Below are 20,536 nucleotides of genomic sequence, written 5' to 3' on the forward strand. Positions count from 1 at the left end.
TGCAGGTTATGTTACTGAGCTTTCTGGTAGCTCTGGGACTAGACAATTACATCGAAATTCAAAAACAGCAAACAATTTTTGGCACTGTAATCTTTAATTAAATCCAACAAGCATTTATTGAGCGCCTAAAGCGTGTACAATACAGTTCCTTTAAATACGTTTGATTCTTAACTATTTAATCTGTTTTACTCACTCACTTTGGATTAATGTTGATCCATCCTTAAGAGTTGTATGAAGAACAAATACTAAAATGAAAAACTGTTTGCACAACTCTTTGCAAATACAAACGTCTTGTGTGGCTTATTCTTGCTACAGTATTAACATTAATTGCAATAACAACACGGCCGCTTTCCAAGCAGGCGGTAGAGTACAGCCGTAAGGCCAACGGGAGTCAGACGGAAGAGGTCAGGGGAGGTGCCTCCCGCACGTTCGGCCCAGAAGGGGCGGAGCCTCGAGGAAAGTACCCAAACCCAGCCCCTTACCCTGCCCCTTTCGTCGGTGCGGCGTAGGCGGTTACCATGGGGATGACGTCTAGAGGGCGGGGAGGGGCGGGGCTATGGAGAGGAGGAGGAAGATGGCGGGAGGGCGGCTCTGAGGAGACCTCGGCGGCGGCGGAGGAGGAGAGAAGCGCAGCGCCGTGCCGCGCCGGGGCCCATGTGGGGAGGAGTCGGAGTCGCTGTTGCCGCCGCCGCCGCCGCCGCCTGTAACTGCTGGACCCGAGTGGGAGTGAGGGGGAAACGGCAGGATGAAGTTCGCCGAGCACCTCTCCGCGCACATCACTCCCGAGTGGAGGAAGCAATACATCCAGTATGAGGTACCGGCGGCCGCCGGGGTGTGGGAGGACTCGGAGGGGCCACCATCTCGCCGTCCCGACCTCCGCTGCCTCCTTCCGCTCCCGCTGCTTCCCCCGCGCCTGGGCGGACTTTGACCCGGTGCGGCGGGGAGCCACTGCGGCATCCCCGCCGCGGCCGGCCCCCTCTGGGCCCCGCTGACCTTCCCCTCCCCCGCAGCCCCGCTGCCACCGGGGTAACGGATATGCAGGCGGCGGGCCGAGAGGGAGGGCACCGCTCGGCCCGGGCTGGGGAATAGTGGTGGGAGGGCGAGCCGCAGGTTGGGGAGTCGGGGCGGGAGGGCAGCCCGGGGTCGCGGCGGTTCCGCGCTGATCCCCTCCTCCCCGCTCACTCTGTCTGACCTCTCGTCCCCACCCTGGGCGAGCGCCCCCTCGCCAAGGTTAGGTTTTGTTTCTCTCTGCTCACCTCTTACCGAGGAATCCTTCTCTTCCGAGATAAGCCCCTTTGGTGATTTTCTTCATTCCACAGAGCCCTTCCGCTTTTCCCCACTTGCCCACTGTTGACAAAGGCTTTGTAACAGGGTTGAAACTAGATTTAAATGTATATCATATATGTAGTGGTTACTGTATGCAAACGTATTGTAATCGTCTATTCTGTTTTGATAAGACGGTGACTGGTCTTTTTACCGATTGCCTGAAGTATACAAAGTAATCACATCTCTGATTTTGACTCTCCTGTTTTGGAACGGAGTGAAGGGAAAGGGGAAGAAGGGAAGAGAAGAAAATAATTAAAATTTTCAGGTTTTCTCTTCTAAGATTTTTGTTAGCTAGGGAGAAAACTACTGTATTGTAAACAATGTACTTTTAAAACATACCTGTGTATTACAGATACCATGCCCGCCCCCCATTTCTGTGATAACAGCTCCTTGAGAGTATTCCGTAGGTACTGATAAGAAACCATACATTAATATATTAATATAGGGAAAAGTAAAGATAATGAGCCCATTCATATATTCAGAAGGCAAGGTACCTGAAGAGCTTTAAGCACTGCAATAGGTTTTTCTCAGTAGCTGGCAATTCAGCGCCTGGATAGAGAAAGAAAGACTTATCTGTAACCTCCAGGAATTCACATCTATGAATGTGCAGGAACAAAGAGTATAAAATCAATATGAACACAAATATGTTAGCTACATTTTATGAATTAAAATATTTTAGTTCTCTACTTAATTTCTGTTCAAGTTCATTGATAGTATGTTTAGGCAATAGCACAAAGTTTATTTTTCATATAGCAGATGTAATAATTGAAGAAGACAGGGAAACCTAGAAGATTGTAAAATAAATTCCCCTTGTAAAATACAGTGTTTGATTATTGCCAGAAATGAAACACCCAGAATTATTAATGCTTTCTTGTCACTTAATTTTCTTATAGTGTTTTGTGGCTACATTTTGTAAGAATGAAATAAGGCACTAGCTTTTCAGCCTGTGGAGTTCTTGATTTATTGTTTCTAATAACATTTGGTCAGTTTTAAAACCTTGGCTAGGGTCCAGATGATGGTTTTTATTGAAAGGAGGGTATTGGTCTTTCATCTTGTAGTAGTAATTTTCAGCACCACTGCCAGTTCTTCATAGAGGCAGAGAACACAGCATGCCGAAGCAGCATCTTACACTTGTTAGGTAGTATGGAATGCTTAATTTGGACAAAAGTAATAGTGGCTGGTTGTATGCTGTGATTCGTTTTAAGTATTACAGTACTTAACTGTCTCCTAGAATTGTATTAATTTGGAATATCTGGGACTGGAAAGGGAGCCATAAGACTTAGTTTGAAAATTCAATTACCTCTTGATTTGTAATGTCAGCTTTGTGGCTGGAGTAACCACAGTAATTCTGAGACTTCCCATTCACATACTCCGTTTAGACACTAACACTAATTGGTTAGGTTGGTTACAGAGGGAGTGTGACTGCATTATCTTTCCTGGGGCAATTATAAATTATTTTAAAAAATTCATTTATTATGGATAATTGAAATTTTGTTCTGCAAGAGTCCCTATTACATGACTCCTGTCCCAGATAAACTCATTGTTTTGTAGGTAAAATTAAATAAAGGGGACTTTGTGAATTGGAGCCTTGAAAGACATTTTTTTTCTTTTTTTTTTTTTTAAATAGGGTTGAGGTCTGTGTTGTATATTGTTTCTCAAGAGCTGATGCTATTTCTTTAAAAATACTTAAAGAGGCATAGATAGGAGTTTTCAGAGTCCAGGCATTTTGGCAACTTAAAAACTTTGGGGGAAAAAATGATATCCTAAAAGAGAGTAGCTGTTGCCAGAGAAAAGAACTTTCTTATAAAGCAGTAACATGCAGTTTCTCATATATGAAGATTGTGCCCCGAAACACTGTTAGTAGAACAGACACCTGAGTTTGTTTTTCGAGCACTGGTGGTGAAATTTTGGGGTATTACCCCTGATGTGTAGCTAGGGTGCTTTCTAGTGCTGTGAACCACAATGAACTGTTCAGCTTCTTTGGTTTTTATGTCATTTCACTACATTAAATTTTATTTGAAATAGGCAGAGCATTAGAAACTGAAAATTTTGTTTTAATGTCTATAATTATTTGTATTATGTGTATACATGGTCAACAGTAAAGGCAGTTCTTATATATGTTAGCCATGAGACCCTAGGGACAATCTTTTTGCCTTTTCAGAGCTCTTTCCTTTTCCATAAGATAAGAATATAGGGCTGGAGCTTTTCAAGTTCCATTATGGTTCATAGGTTTTTGGTTTAATTTTTAATGCTTTTTGGTTTTTGGAATGTTAAAAGTTATCAATATTAGTGACTCATCAATACCCTAATAATTACTAGAGTTTCTGATTTAAATAAATTGTAGCGTTCATAACTCAATCTTCAGAGGGAGAATAATAAAGCATAAAAGAGAACAACAAGAAGAAACCATATAAAGAAAATCTATTTGATCCATTTGTGAATAGTTTTTACAGAGAATAAACACAAATGAGCAGAGACCATCCCTTTTCCAGTCATCTATTTGAGTGTAAATCTTGGCGTAGAAAATAGAACATCAATAAATCTTTATGAGAACACTTTAAAAAAAATTAAGAATCAGTGATTGCAATTTTAGAGCTCTGTAATTGATTAATCAAAATTAACAGACCAGTTTCAGCCACATAGACTACTAGTATGATGGTGTTAATATTTTACAGCATATTCGCAAAAGAAGCAAATATATTTGGTGCCTTAGGCTGCTGACTTGTGTTTTCATCCCTAGGGTCCTGTGCTGCTTTGGTTTCTCAGGAAATAGGAAGGGTTTTTTTCAGCATATACTGTAGTTTTGTAAGATACCAAAATAATGAGGTATCTAAATTTCAGGATTTTAAAGGGAATTTAAACACTATTTACTTCTTGTTTTTTCAGACAGGGAAACTCAAGTCCAGGGAGGTTAAGTTGTTTGTTGGGGATCATTTATAGATAGCTCATCTCTTGAGCATAGAAGTGTAAGCATTGGGAGTCAGGCTACCCTAGCTGTGTGACCCTGATGAAATTACTTCCTCTTTCTGGGTTTTAGGTTCTTCATTTGTAAAGTGAGAGAACTGGATTTGATGGTTTCTAAACTCACAGGATTATATATATTTCCTAAGGACCCATCTAGCTTTAAATGTCTGTGTTTTATGATTTAATTATGTTTGTTATATGAAGAAGACAAAACTTAAATTTAGGACTGTCATTTACAAATTTTTAAATTTCAATTCAATTTAATTAACATGTGGTAGTATTAATTTTAGAGGTAGAATTCAGTTATTCACCAGTTGCATACAACACCCAGTGCTCATTACTTTTAAGTGCCCTCGTTAATGCCCATCACCTAGTTACCCCATCCCCTACCCACCTGCCCTCCAGCAACCCTCCATTTGTTCCCTATTGTTAAGAGTCCCTTATGGTTTGCCTCCCTCTCTGTTATCTAGGACTATTATTAATAGTATTTTTGTATATTAAAGTTCTTTTAGAAAAATTTTGAAGAGATTTTAGTCTGTGAATGGAAAGCTGACCCAGTGAAACTTTTATTTAATTTAAATAAGAAGTGATAATCCTGGATTGATTTTTGTTGTTGTTGTAGGATTTGGAAAAGAGAGATTCTGTGTAAACTGTACATCCTTTATTTTTCAAGTGTAAGGACATATTGCCATGACATTATTGTGATTTTCATTTATAGAACTATCCCATGAGAACACTTGTGTTGCAGGCTTCAATTTCCCATAGGTATTATGTTGATTCATTAAGGTTAACTTGTCTTGCTGGAACTTGTTTGAAATTTCCAGTTTGGCCACCCGATGGGGCACAAACCACTTTTACTTTCAGGCACTTCTGCAAGTATAAGTACCGTATGGCATATTTAAGGTAACACTTGTAAATAAGATGCCTGGCACTTACCAATGTTTCTTAAATGAATAAATGAATGTTATATAAAAGAGGAACCTATTACTATTCTTTATTATATTTGTATAATGAAGTATGTTAGGGTGAGTATCCTGGAAAGATTATACTTGTCCATCTATCCCTGAAGGTTGGTTTTGGATCAGCTTTTGGGTGAAGGCCCAGATCATAAGAACATAAGAATCTTATTTGACCTGTGGTGACCATGGAAAATTAGTCCTGGCTTCAAATCCAGTCATAATCTGGAAAGCATTTGAGAGACTGATTGAGTTGTGCTCGTAGGTGTTTTAAGTATATCTCTATCATAGTTCCCAAAGGAGAGTACCCCAAACTCTCGTGGAGTAAGAGAAGATAATACTAGAACTGTTTTTTATATGCATTTTTATGAATAAGACAAGAAAGAAATAAAATTTTACCTATATTTAATAAATGGACCAATTTGATGACCTCGTTAGGTATTCTGAGAAAACGAAAAGGATTGCTAATAGTTTTCTTACTTGTTTGTTCACTTTCAGCAAATATCAATTCATCTAGTTTATAGGTATGTAGAATTTATGGATATGTTTTGATTAAACTTAACTCTTACAAAATGAATGTGACTTAGACTTAAAAAGACTTGTGTAAAGAAGCCTCAACAATAATACCACTAAAGCAAGCATGTGTGAACAAAAAAAAAAATGGCAGAGCTGACAATTCTACTTCTAGTTCTACTTTTCGGTCAGCCAAATTACAGATAAAAACAATGATACTTTAATAGATTGGATAAGAAGTTTGCCAAAAAAATTTCAAAATAATTAAGATAATTCTTTGAAATAAGATTTTACATCCACTGTCATCGACAATGAACTTCACACTAAGCGTATATTTAGTATTTCAAGTGTCCTGCCTTTGTCAGGTCTGTTTTTCATTTTATAACCATTATAATTAAACTTCCCAGTCAACTAATTCCTGAAGTTTGAACTAGACCTTTGAAATACTGAATCACAAAATGTTAAACTCAGGTTTTAAAAATAAAGCTTTTAAAAATGAAGCTTTTCAGTAGTTTTCTGAAAGTATTGCTATTGAAAATTTCTTAGATTAAAAATATTTTTGTACTATTTATAAGTGAAAGATAAAAATTGTTTATTTTATCATTGTCTCAGCTTTTAGAAACTATTTAAAAATTCTGTTTTAGAGGTGCCTGGGTGGCTCAGTTGGTTCAGTGTCCAGCTCTGATTTTCGGTTCAGGTCATGATCTCAGGGTCCTGGAACTGAGCCCTGTGTTGGGCTCCGCCCTGAGAGTGGAGTCTGAGATTCTCTCTCTCCCTCTGCTCTGCACTCTGTCTTTGCTCTTGTACTCTCTCTCAAAATAAATTTAAAATCTTAAAAAAAAAACAAAAAACAGTTGTGGAGGATATAATTCATCAATAAATATACACATACCAGAAGTACATAGTAAGCTTTTGTTTTTGTATTTGATTAGGGAAATCATATAAAAAAAGATTTAGAAGACTTTGCTCAAGTTGTGCAGCTTAACTCAAGCTGGTTTGTGGGGTTGCCTGGTATTGAGCTGGCCTTTGGGATTGAGAGTGTCAGAGTTCACTAGGATTGTCATTTGCTTTTTCCCATATTCCTGTTACCTAGTAAATGCTGAAAGAAGCCAAGCTGACAAATCTCATGAATAAATGCCCTAAATTATTTATTCACTGCGACAAATATTTGTAGGGGTTCTATTATTTGCTGTGGGCTGATCGATTGTTGCTAAAATTCTAGCTCTTTTATTATCTTAAAAATAGAAAAAACAATAATATTTTTTGTTTTGTTTTTGGTTTTATGTTTCAGTCAATGCAGTGTTTTCAGAATTAAAAATGGTGTGGAAAGGGATGATTGCAGATTGAGGACTTTGGAACACTTATAAATTTGGGTCCCTTTGTAAATAATGTGGAAGACTTTTTCCTTAGCTTTTTAAACTTTTTATGTTATACACCTTCAAATCTAATTTGTTTTTATTTTTATATGTATTTATTTATTTAAAAAATGTTTTTGAAGATTTTATTTATTTATTTGACAGAAAGAGATCACAAGTAGTCAGAGAGGCAGGCAGAGAGAGAGGGGAAAACAGGCTCCCTGCTGAGCACAGAGTCTGATTGGGGACTCAATCCCAGGACCTGGGATCATCACCAGAGCCGAAGACAGAGGCTTTAACCCACTGAGCCACCCAGGCACCCCTAATTTGTTTTTATTTTTTTTTAATTATTTATTTTTGGAGAAGGGGGGAGGAGCATAGGGAGAAAAATCTCAAGCTGACTCCCTGCTGAGCACCGAGTTCAACACTGGGCTGGCCTGATCTTATAACTCTGAGATCATGACCTGAGCAGAAATCAAGTCCTACGCTTAGGGGACTGAGCTACCCAGATGCCCCTAAATCTAATTTGTTTTTAGGAGCAGATTTAGTTACCTCTTTCTTCCTATCACTATACAGGTGTGGTATAGCTATAGGGATTGATTAGAAAATTCTCAAAGAGTTGTTTATTTATTAGAGGTCAGAGGAAAGTATAATTAACCTGCTATAAGCATAACTTAACACCTGTAACATTTTCTGTAAGAAGAGGACAATATGTTGATTGAGGGGACATAGTCTTATTTGTTGAGGATGACCTACAATATTTAGAAAGATTGTAACTAGGAATGAAGAGATATAAGGCCTTAGATCTAGTTCTGTTACTGACTATTCATAAAGAATTAGTGAACTAGTGATTTTTTTGAAGATTGAAGGGCTGAAATGTAATCATTCAGGAAAGTGGGAAGTTTTTAGATAATTGTGTGACTTATTTAGGGTAAATTGGTAAAGTTGTAATTTAGAGTAATCCATGTGCTTTCGAGGCTTTTTTGTATCTTAGAGCAATGGTTCTTAAACTTTTTGGTTTGGGGACCACTTGAAGCTCTTGACAATTATTGAGTATTCCAGTGTCTACTGATATATGCTGTATTGGAAATTAAAACTGAGAAATGCTTGAAGCAGAGGAGTATATAAGCCTATCTACTGGAGACATGCTCTCACACTTCAGGCAGCCTCTGGAAAACACCATTTACTTGTCAAAGAATGAGGCTGAAAAACCAAATGAAGTTTTGTATTATTATTTAAAAAAAGAGTTTGGATCTTTTGGGATTCCTGAAAGGGTTTCTGGTTTTTGTTTTTTGTTTTTAAGTTTATTGAAGTAATCTCTACATCTAATGTGGGGCTTGATCTCACGACCCCAAGATCAAGAATTGCATGTTCTTAAAATTTTCCCAGTCTGGGGAGTGGAACCAGCGTTCCTGTCCTGGTTGTAGAAAGAACACCCCCCAAGATCAACGAACTAGAAAGACCTTGAGGCATTCGATTTTGATACTGACGAGTCATAATTTTAGACAAAAGCTTTTGAGAGCAGCTAGGGCTAAGAGATTCCTTATGTACAGAGAAGGTCCATCAGAATAACATCAGACCTTTCCACAGAAACCTGGCAAGCCAGAAAGGGCTGGCAAGACATATTCAGGGCACTAAATGAGAAGAACATGCAGCCAAGAATACTTTTTCCAGCAAGGTTGACATTCAAAATGGATGGAGAGATAAAGAGCTTCCAAGACCAGCAAGGTTTAAAAGAGTATGTGACCACCAAGCTGCCACTACAAGAAATATTAAGGGGGGAGTTCTATAAAAAATTAAGAAATATTAAGGGGGGTTCTATAAAAGGAGAAAGAACTTAAGAGTGACATAGAACAGAAATTTATAGAGACCATCTATAGAAACAAGGACTTCACAGGCAACATGATGTCAATAAAAATGTATCTTTCAATAATCACTTCCAGCATGAATGGCCTAAAAGTTCCCATTAAACAGCACAGGGTTGCAGATTGAATAAAGCGACAGGACCCATCCATATGTTGTCTACAAGAGACCCATTTGGAACCTAAGGATATATCCAGACTGGAAGTGAAGGGATGGAGAAGCATCTTTCTTGCCAGTGGGCTTCAAAAGAAAGCTGGGGTAGTGATTCTCATATCAGATAAATTAGATTTTAAACTAAAGACTATAATCAGAGATAAAGAAGGACACTACATCATTCTTAAAGGGTCTGTTCACCAAGAAGATCTAACAGTTGTAAATATTTATGCCCCTAATATGGGAGCAGCCAACTACATAAGACAACTGTTAATCAACATAAAGAGTCATATTGATATGAATACATTCATAGTAGGGGATCTTAAGACGCCATTCCCAGTAATAGATCATTCAAGCAGAAAATCAATAAAGAAATAAGAGCATTGAATGACACATTGGACCAGATGGACCTCATAGATATATACAGAACATTCCACCCTAAAACAACAGAATACTCATTCTTCTCGAGCACACATGGAACTTTCTCCAGAATAGACCACATACTGGGTCAGAAATCAGGGCTGAACTGATACCAAGAAACTGAGATTATTTCCTGCATATTCTCGGACCACAACGCTTTGAAACTGGAACTCAACCACAAGAACGTTTGGAAGGAATTCAAACATTTGGAAGCTAAAGACCACCCTGCTTAAGAATGTTTGGATCAACCAGGAAATCAAAGAAGAATTTAAACAATTCATGGAAACCAAAGAGAATGAAGACACTTTAGTCTAAAACCTTTGGGATTCGGCAAAGGTGGTCCTAAGGGAGAAATACATAGCCATCCCAGCTTCCCTCAAAAAAACTGAAAAATCCAGAATACATTAGCTCTTTTTACACCTTAAAGAACTGAAGAATCAACAACAAATTAAGCCAGCCTGAAACACAACAAGGGAAATAACCAAGATCAGAGCAGAGATCAATGAGATAGAAACTAGAGATGCAGTAGAACACATCAATGAAACTAGAAGCTGGTTTTTTGATGGAGTCAAAAAGATCAATAAACCATTGGCCAAACTTATCCAAAAGAAAAGAGAGAGGACCCAAATTAATACAATTAGGAATGAAAAGGGAGAGAGATCATGACTAACACCAAGGAAATAGAAACAATCAGAAATTATTACCAGCAGTTATATGCCAATAAGTTAAGCAACCTAGATGAAATGGATGCATTCCTGGAAACCTATAAACTTCCAAAACGGAATCAGGAAGAAATTGACAACCTGAATAGACCAATATCTAGTAATGAGAATGAAGCAGTGATCAAAAACCTCCCCAAAGTAAGAGCCCAGGACCTGACGGATTCCCTGGAGAATTCTACAAAACATACAAAGAAGAAATAATACCTATTTTCCTGATGCTGTTTCAAAGAGTAGAAACAGAAGGAAAACTTCCAGACTCTTTTTTTGAAGCCAGCATTACCGTTATCCCCAAACCAGGCAAAGACCCCACCAAAAAGGAGAATTTCAGACCAATATCCCTGATGAACATGGATGACAAGATTCTCAACAAGATCCTAGCTAATAGGATCCAACAGTATATTAAAAAGATTATTCACCATGACCAGGTGGGATGATTTATCCATGGGACGCAAGGGTGGTTCAACATTCACAAATCAATGTGATCGAACAGATCAGTAAGAGAAGAGAGAAAAACCACGTGGTCCTTTCAATTGATGCAGAAAAAGCATTCGATAAGGTACAGCATCTGTTCTTGATTAAAAGGATTCAAAGTATAAGGATAGAAGGAACATTCCTCAACTTCATAAAATCTATGAAAAACCATGACGAATATTGTCCTCAGTGGGGAAAAGCTGACAGCCTTCCCTTTGAGATCGGAAACAACAAAGATGTCCACTCTTGCCACTGTTGTTCAACATAGTACTAGAAGTCCTAGCAACAGCAATCAGATAACAAAAAGAAATAAAAGGTATTCAAATTGGCAATGAAAAAGTTAAACTCTCTCTCTTCGCAGATAACATGATACTTTATATGGGAAACCCAAAAGACTCCACCCCCAAACTACTAGAACTCATTCAGCAATTCAGTAATGTGGCAGGATACAAAATCTGCACAGAAATCAGTTGCCTTCTTATACACTAACAATGGAAATATAGAAAGGGAAATCAAGAGAGTTGATTCCATTTGCTACAGCACCAAGAGCCAGAAGTTACCTGGGAATAAACCTAACCAAAGAGGTAAAGGATCTATACTTGAAGAACTACAGAACACTCATGAAAAAATTGAAGAAGACACAAAAAGATGGAAGAACATTCCATGCTCATGGATCAAAAGAATAAACATTGTTAAAATGTCTATACTGCCTACAGCAATGTCTACTTTCAATGCCATCCCGATCAAAATTCCACCAGCATTTTTCAACTGGAACAAACAATCCTAAAATTTGTATGGAGCCAGAAGAGACCCCGAATTGCTAAGGAAATGGTGAAAAAGAAAAGCAAAACTGGGGTATCATGTTGCCTGATTTCAAGCTTTGCTACAAAGCTGTGATCACAAAGACAACATGGTACTGGTATGAAAACAGACACATAGACCAGTGGAACAGAGTAGAGAGCCCAGATATGGACCCTTAACTCTATGGCCAGATAATCTTCGACAACGCAGGAAAAAATATGCATTGGAAAAAATACAGTCTCTTCAATAAGTGGTGCTGGAAAAATTGGACAGCTATGTATAGAAGAATGAAACTCGACCATTTTCTTACCCCATACACAAAGATAAACTCAAAATGGATAAAAGACCTCAACGTGAGGCAGGAATTTATCACAATCCTAGAGGAGAACATAGGCAGTAACCTCTTTGACATCAGCCACAGCAGCTTCTTCCAAGATATGTCTCCAAAAGCAAAGGAAACAAAAGCGAAAATGAACTTTTGGGACTTCATCAAGATCAAAAGCTTCTGCACAGCAAAGGAAACATCAAAACAAAGAGGCAACCCATGGAATGGGAGAAGATGTTCACAAATGACACTACAGACAAAGGGCTAATATCCAAGATCTGTAAGAATTTCTCAAACTCAACACACACAAAATAGATAATCATGTCAAAAAAGAGGCAGAAGACATGAACAGACACTTCTCTGAAGAAGACATACACTGTATTTTTTTTTTAATTGGGTGAAATTCACATGTGTATTAAGTATGACCAAGTAGCTTGAATGAGTTGAGTTTTTAGTTATTTTCAGTTTTCTGATGAAAATTTAATTTCTAATACTAGAATTGGTTTTAGAGTTGAGAAAGACCTTTCAACTCCTCTGTTTTATAGATCAATAAATTGAGGGTAGAGAAGCCAAGATGATGTAGTCAGTCTTAAAACTACCTGATAGTAGAGCCAGAAATAAGAATACTGGCTTCCTGCTCACTGCTGTACCTTGCTGAGGCTTGTCACTGCTGTATAAATGTATGTATGTTGTTTTTGCTTTTAAATTTTAAGAATGTATTTTCTAAGAGTATGAATTTAAATGTTCTAATGATTATTCAGATACTCTGCATTAATACATTTATCTGAATCTAATTCATTAGATCACATTATCAACCTAAAATCATTCTTGTGTGTGTCAGTTAAAAGACTGAATAAATTAAGGGACCCAAACCTTAAAAATACTACTGTTTACTCACAGAAAATTAGCCATTGCCCTGTCTAGGTAGAAACTTGCCTTGGTTGAGAAGACAGGACTGAGGAATTATGGTAAAGCTTGAGGGGTTAGGTGAGAATGAACAAGGCTTAGGAAAGTTGAAAAATCATTTGGCCATTTCTCTGTAATATATCTGTGTTTCAGGGTTAACTCAGGTTATATCTGTATATTAGGGACAACCCTCCCTCTCCACTAAGACCTCTTTTGACATGTTGCCAAACCAAATCAGGACGTATATGACTAGAGAAGATCAGAATGTGTGTTAAATCAATTCACGAAGTATTTGTGAATGACTGCCTCTTTTTTTTTTTTTTTTTAAATGATGAAGGGATGACGATAATACTACCAGCTAATGTTTATTGATTGTTTATGTGCCAGGCATTTTACATATAATCCTTATCCTCTAAGGCAGGTTTTGCTATCCTTGTTTTAAGAAGACACTGAATCAGATAAAAAAAAAGAAAAGAAAAAGACACTGAATCTTAGATTGAGTAAGTTGCCCAAGGTCACATAGCTAGTGAGTGGTAAAAGCCAGAATTCAAACATAGGTGTGTTTTATTTCAGAGCCTGGATTTTTAATATGGTATTACACTCAGGATTATGTAAGAGTCTAGAGATCTGAAGATAAGTGCCTGTCCTGGAGGAGCTCAGAGCTTGGGTGGTTTCCTCATCATAGTGTACTGTGATTGTGTTACAGAAGAATGCCAGTTGATTTTGCTCTGGAAATCAGAAGTATTTATCTTGGAAATTTTCACAGAGGTGGCATTTGAACTGGGTACCAGAGATTGAGTAGGGTTTGATCAGATGGTGAAGAGGATAAAGGGTCAATCTGGGCAGATAGTGTAACATTGAACAAAGGATAAATAGTTGAAAGCATATTAATGAACTCTAGTTCATTAATATTAAGCATATTAGTGAACTCCGGTTTAGTAGATAGGTTGGAGAACTGAAGGGGTGAGGTTGGAAGGGGGAACTAGGAGGGATGAAGAGGTGAGAGGTGAAGGGATGAGTACCTTGCTGAATTTATACACTTCTGGGTGTGACCCATCAAGGATTTTAAAGAAGAAGTTAGTGGGGAGGGATCATTACAAAGTGAGATGTTTAATTTAGATCTTGGAGGATGCATTGGAGACAACAAGATCAAAGACAGGAGAACAAGACATATGTATAGACAAAAGTATTGAGAGCTTGAATCAGTAGCTTATTTAATCAATTTTAGTATGTATTTTTCCTATATTTTAACATTGAAATCAGAATATATCTTATAATTAATGCTGTGTCATAGATTAATTGGCAGACATGTTTTTCATTTTTAGAAACACAAAAAATAATGGTGTATGTTATTAGTGACGTCTTAGATTTGATTAAATTTGATGGTAATAGTATGTTTTACTTAATGCTTGCTGTGTGTGTGTCAGGTAGAGTGTGTATGTCAGCATCCAATATCTGGCAATGTCTGCCATATTTAGCAACTTTTTTCTTTTTTTTTTTTTTAAAGTAACAGAAGTTACTGAAACACCATGAGATCTACCTAGGATGTCATGAAGGGTTGAGTAAGTGATTCTTAAGAGCATGGTTGAAGAATGAATGGAGAAAGTAAGAAAAGTTCATCTTTGTCTCCACAGAGTGTGGCTGGAGCTCTAGAAATAAATTACTTTGGTATCAATTTAGAGTTTTCTTACATTGTTTAGTCAGCGCATGCAGATTTAGCCCTTTTATGTAATAAACTCAAATGCAGCCAGTGATAATGAAATTGAGATGTTGTCTTTCCAGTGTTTTTCAAATGTTTTTATAATAGCAGGTAACAAAGGTGTTGATGAGCAAGTGAGGCACCACTTCTTATCAGAGTTCATCATCTTAACAATAAACTTTTTTGAGTCAAATATTCTTGTTTGAAAAATGAGTATTGAAATATAAATATCTCAGATTATACTGCCATTAGATATTTGCTAGAGAGGGCTACAAAATGTTTCCTCTAGAATTTGTTTGCTTAGTATGATGGACTTTGAAAAGTTCAGTTCTTGATAGATGGAAAAAGTAGACATTACATTGATTTAGAGACCAATGAAATTGAAATTATAATAACCCTCTGAGCCTGGGCATTTCATTTAGCCTTTCTCTGTTAAAATTTTCTCATCCTTAAACTGGGTATAATAATAATGTCTACTTTAGAGGATAGTGTGAAATGAAGTGAATTGATAATTAGAAAGCACGTAAGATAGTCCGTATGTATAGGAAGTAATAATACTGCGTGTAGTAAGTGTTGTATATATTAACCATTATTATGTATCTATCCCTAGTGATTTGAAGCCAAGCTGAGCAAGGTTCATTTATTTATTGTTGAGACAACTTGGGGAAGGGAGTCAGTGAAACTCTAACTAGGAAGAAAACAGCTTAGACACTATTCATGGACAAGTGGAAGCTGAAAGAATTTTACCTTTTTTAAAAGTCTGGTATTTCACAGAACATTAAGTTTATGTTACTACTTGATGGCTATTGATGAAATAAAAATACTAATTTATACATTTTTGAAAGTTTCTTTCATTTTTGAGGTAGATGAAAAACTGGGAAGAAAATTGGCAACTTTTTCCTTTTTTCTTCCACAGTTTTCTTGTGAAGTCTTATTAGAATTGATTGATAAGCATACAGTATTAGAGAAAAAAATGTTTTAGGAAAAGAAATCATCAAATGCCATATTTTAAAATTCCCTCTTGACCTTTCTTTCATTTTAAAGACAATATAACATGGTGCATTTTATGTAGGAAACACTTAATAAACCACTATATATTTACAACTTTAATTATAATGATTTAAAATTTTCAACAATGTATCAATAATTATTAATAATTTAATGTGTATTTTGTGAATCTGCCCTGTTAAACAGAATATTCTATTAAAGTTAACATCGGGATGCTGGATGGCTCGGTTGTTGGGCCTGGCTTTGGCTCAGGTCATGATCCCAGGGTCCTGGGATCGAGCCCCGCATATTGGGCTCCCAGCTCAGCAGGAAGTCTGCTTCTCCATCTACCCACTCCTCCTGCTTGTGTTCCCTCTCTCTCTGTCTGTCAAATAAATGAATAAAATCTTTTTTAAAAAAAGATTCATTCACAAGTAGGCAGAGAGAGAGGGGGAAGCAGGCTCCCCGCTGAGCAGAGAGCCCGGATTCGGATTCGGGGCTCAATCCCAGGACCCTGAGGTCACGACCTGAGCTGAAGGCAGAGGCTTTAACCCACTGAGCCACCCAGGTGCTCCTAAATATTTTTAAAATAAAGTTAACATCTTCTTTCCAAATGTTGTAATATGCAACCATACGGAATATTGTAGTAATTGGATCATTTTATTACCACTAATATTTGAAATTAAATAAAAATATCATTGGTAAAAGATAAAGTAATAGTATTAAATCTTTTCTTTTTTTTTTAAGAGAGGAAGGGGACAAGGGTAGAGGGAGAGAGAAAATCCCAAGCAAGCTCCACAGCTCAGTGCAGGGCTCGATCTCACAACCCTGAGATCATGACCCGAATTGAAATCAAGAGTTGGACATTTACCTGACTGAGCCATCCAAGTGCCCCTATTAAACATTTTTTAATGCATCACTTTCTAGTGTTCAGTGTTTGTGCATTTTTTAGGGAGTGAAGGAGGGAAGAATTCACTACAAAGGTTTAAACCTGGGGAAACTGGTCGAGAATAGCTACTTTTAAGGATGTTAACTCATGAAATTAGATCTTAAATATGCTGATTTCGTGTGCAAAATGTTTATATGGAGAGAAGGAGCTAGAATTTGAAAAATTGTATCAACAGATTATCATAATTGAGATAGTAGTTAAAGAATTCACTAAGGGAAAGTATGTAAGGCAGAAAAGTAGAGATCCAAATAGAGGATGTTTTGGGAAATATATTGTCACAAGAGTCAAGAGTTGTAAAGATAAATGGATTATTAGCAGTGAAAAGCTGTGTAGACAGGTCAGTGAGAACGAGAATTAAGGATAAGCCTTGGATATGACAAAAGGAGCTTATTGGTGGATTCTGAACATAAATTTGTCTTTTGCAGACCGACTTCCAGGTCTTAAGAGGTTAAAGTCATTGATACAACACATGTGTAATTTTCATTTGAGAAATGTGGCTACTAATAGGGTGAGGAAAATAGGAACATGTAGGATAAAGCTTTAAAAGTTTCTTTGAGGGTATATGAGATATATATATGAAGACAGTAGAGAAAATATCTTTAATTTTATCTAAGTTTTTGGCTTTAATTGCATTTCCCTTATTTATTGGCTGTGAGATATTCACAACGTTATTTCTCTGAAACTCAGTTTTCCTGTGTGTAAAAGGAGGTACTATTTACCTTTCAAGCTTATTGTCAGAATTAGATTTAATAATATAAGAAAGTGTCAGCAAGGGCCTGACCTATGGAAGATACTCCTCAGTAAAGTATAGCTGTTAATTTCTGTCATTATTAAAGATAAGCCAGGGGAGTAACTTTTATTCATTTATTCAACTGACATTTTATTTTAGGGTGTTAGTGCTTAATCCAATAAGACTCTTTCAATGTCATGAAATTTCTTGGAAAGCAAATGATGGTAGCTAGACTTTTAGAATCCATTCTTTGAGAAACTACCTTCTGACAAATGGAATTACTGTATTTCATAGATCCTAAGATGCACATTCTCCTCTTCCAACACCTTTGAGATTGGGATTCATCTCACAGATAGTTTAATTGGTGATATTTTTCTTTCTTAATGATTCATAAAATAATGGTGTGCCTTGACAGTTGATGATGTCTTCGATTTAATGAAATATGGTAGTATTTTTTAAAGTACAAATATCTTCATGTATTTTGACAAGTAGTATTTTTGTGGGAACAGTGGGAACTACAGAGAATAGTTTGTTAAGGTTAATAGTTTATTAAGGTTTTGCTGTGTTGAAATTGGAGCTGTGAAGTGATCTGACACCCATCAATTAGAAATGGGGCAGATGACTGGCTCAGTTGGAAGAGCATGTAACTCTTGATGTCAGGGTTGTGAGGTCAAGCCCCAAGTTGTATGTAGAGATTTCTTTAAAAAAACAAAAAAGAAAGAAGAAACTATTTGTATATTCATACAGGAAACAGCATTGCAGAGCTTTTGGATTCCTTTTTGTTTTTGTTCAGATAAACTGGCAAACTGTTACTAAGAGCAAAAGTGAGAACTTTATGTTGTGATAACTATTATTTTTGGGTTAAATCCAATGTGTTTTACCAACCTGTATAAAACTTAACATGTTAAAGAGAGCTGGAAGCCAAAAGCATTAAGAGCTTTTCTTGTGACTGGTAAATGAAAATGGTTGGAGTTTTGTGTACAAATAAAAGATAATGAAAATTGGGAAAAATAAGAAAGGATTTTGCATTTTGATATTTCATGAAACTGGAACTGCTATAAAAGAATTTGATAAGGGCGCCTGGGTGGCTCAGTGGGTTAAGCCGCTGCCTTCGGCTCAGGTCATGATCTCGGAGTCCTGGAATCGAGTCCCGCATCGGGCTCTCTGCTCAGCAGGGAGCCTGCTTCCCTCTCTCTCTCTCTCTGCCTGCCTCTCTGTCTACTTGTGATCTCTCTCTGTCAAATAAATAAATAAAATCTTAAAAAAAAGAATTTGATAAAAATAATAATAGCTAACACTTGAAAAAATAAACCAGTGTGCTGATTTTGGACACTTAGGTTTTGTGTTACCAAGTCTGTGAAGTTTACTAATATATTTTTAAAAAAGATTTTATTTATTTATTTGAGAGAGAGAAAGAATGAGAAGAGAGCATGAAACGGGGAAAGTCAGAGGGAGAAGCAGACCTCCTGCTGAGCAGGGAGCCAGATGCAGGACTTGATGCTGGGACTTCAGGGTCATGACCTGAACTGAAGGCAGTCACTCAACCAACTGAGCCATCCAGGCACATTTTCAATTTGTACTGTGCTAAACGCTATGGCCTATAAAAATTAAAGTGAGATTGCTCTCTGCCCTCAGAATTTACACCTGTTATCACAATAAATATAAGAATGAGCCATATAGATTTAATTAGTTAGGAGAGAGTATTTGTTATCAGCTTTATTTTATCATCAGAACAGTACTCTTAGACAAGGAGGATGCTGATTTATTCTGTCAGACCTGCTCCAGCCTAGAAGTGCGGCTGCATGACTTCCCAAGGGCATTCAATGTAAGTGAAATTACAGTGTTGGTGGCTTTGACATATGGGAATGCAATTTTGCTTATAATTGCTAAATAAATCATTTCAAATTGTCATAATTTTCCTTTATATAATTTTGTATACTTATAGGAATAAGAATCTTAGCTCCTTTGATCAAGATGAGTAGATATTGGTTATTATCTAATAACATGTACATTTTGTGACATAAAGGTATTTTTCAAATCTACCTCATATATTAATTATCTATTGCTATATAACAAGTTACCCCCAAACTTAGTAGCTTAAAACAATAATAAACATTTATCTCAGGCTGTTGCTGTGTGTTAAGAATTTGGAAGCAGTTTCACTGGGTGTTCTGGCTCAGAGTATTTTTGTGTGTGGTTGCAGTTAAGATATTACCTGGGACTGCAGTCATCTCAAGGCTTGACTAGGACTGGAGGATCTAATTCTAAGATAGCTCACTCAGATGGTATGCAAATTTGTGTTGTATTTTGTTTTGTTTTTCAGGAGGTCTCAGTTCTTTACCACTCAGAACTCTCTATAGCGCTGCTTCTGTTTTTTTTAGTGGCTGGCTTCTCCCAGAATAGGTGATCCAAGAGAGAGCAAAATGAAAACTACAGTGTCTTTTATGACCTAGCCTTGGAAGCAGCACTCTGTTTTTATGCAATAATCTATTGTTTATAGAGGTCAGCTCTGTTTGGTTTGGGAGGGGTTGCACAAGAGCGTTATCATCAGGAAGCAGGAATCTTTGGGAGTCATCTTAGACTTAGGGGCTATTTGGTCCACCTGGTATAAAAATCTAATGGTTAAGAAAAGTTTTAGAAATAAAGGGAAGAATATCAGAAATAGAGGTAAATCTTAGAAAATAGGGTTTCATTTGAAATAGTGGGTTATGTGTCTTTTTCTCAAGCATGGCTTATAGAATTTGCAGTGCTTGGGCAAGATACTTTAGTCACCTGAGTCTCAAATCTTCAGTGGTAAAATGAGAAATGCCTTTGCATTAAAGAGTTAAAGCTCTGTTTTTTTAGAGTTAATGCGTTAAAAAATTAAAGCAGTGTATTCAGAATACTCAAAATGATACCGGACGGTAGGTATTTAGTAAATGTAATAACTATAATTGCTTTTATTGTTGATCAGTAATTGTGGCCATTTCCTGAGCTCTCATGTATACCCAACCCAATCTAATCTAAGCCTGATCACTCTTCTGAAACCATTTATTGATAGTTATAGGTGAGCTCCTAATCCTCAGATCTAATAATATCCTCTTAGTCTCTTTCTTTTTGATCTCTAAGCAGTGTTTTATTTTTCTTTCCTTTAACTTATGGTCATATTTTTTTAAATCTTACATATGGATAGTTTAAGTTACAGGCTCTAAAGTAGAGAGTCAGAGTGTAGGCATTCTAATGTTAGCTGCTTTTCTTTATAATTCAGTTGTAGCATTCCAATTAGATAGAGAGATAGCATTCCATTTGGATAGAATAGACATCTATATTCACCATCCAGCTCAAGAGACAGAAGAATTATTAGTATAATGAACCCTTTCTCAATTGTTGTTTACTTAACTCAGATGTTTTCAGTTT

At 36.9% G+C, this 20,536-nt stretch overlaps 1 protein-coding gene across 1 annotated transcript in view; it reads left to right on the top strand.

The window, feature by feature from the left end:
- Positions 1 to 540: 540 nt before the first annotated feature.
- XPR1 (xenotropic and polytropic retrovirus receptor 1) overlaps positions 541 to 20,536 on the top strand; it is a 239,905-nt gene continuing 219,909 nt past the window's right edge. The window contains exon 1 of the mRNA XM_032319240.1: positions 541 to 814. Coding sequence (XP_032175131.1) covers positions 746 to 814 — 69 coding nt within the window. The 5' untranslated portion in view covers positions 541 to 745. The remainder of the gene's footprint in view (positions 815 to 20,536) is intronic.

The sequence above is a fragment of the Mustela erminea genome, chromosome 17, assembly GCF_009829155.1.
Source record: "Mustela erminea isolate mMusErm1 chromosome 17, mMusErm1.Pri, whole genome shotgun sequence".
Lineage (NCBI taxonomy): Eukaryota > Metazoa > Chordata > Mammalia > Carnivora > Mustelidae > Mustela > Mustela erminea.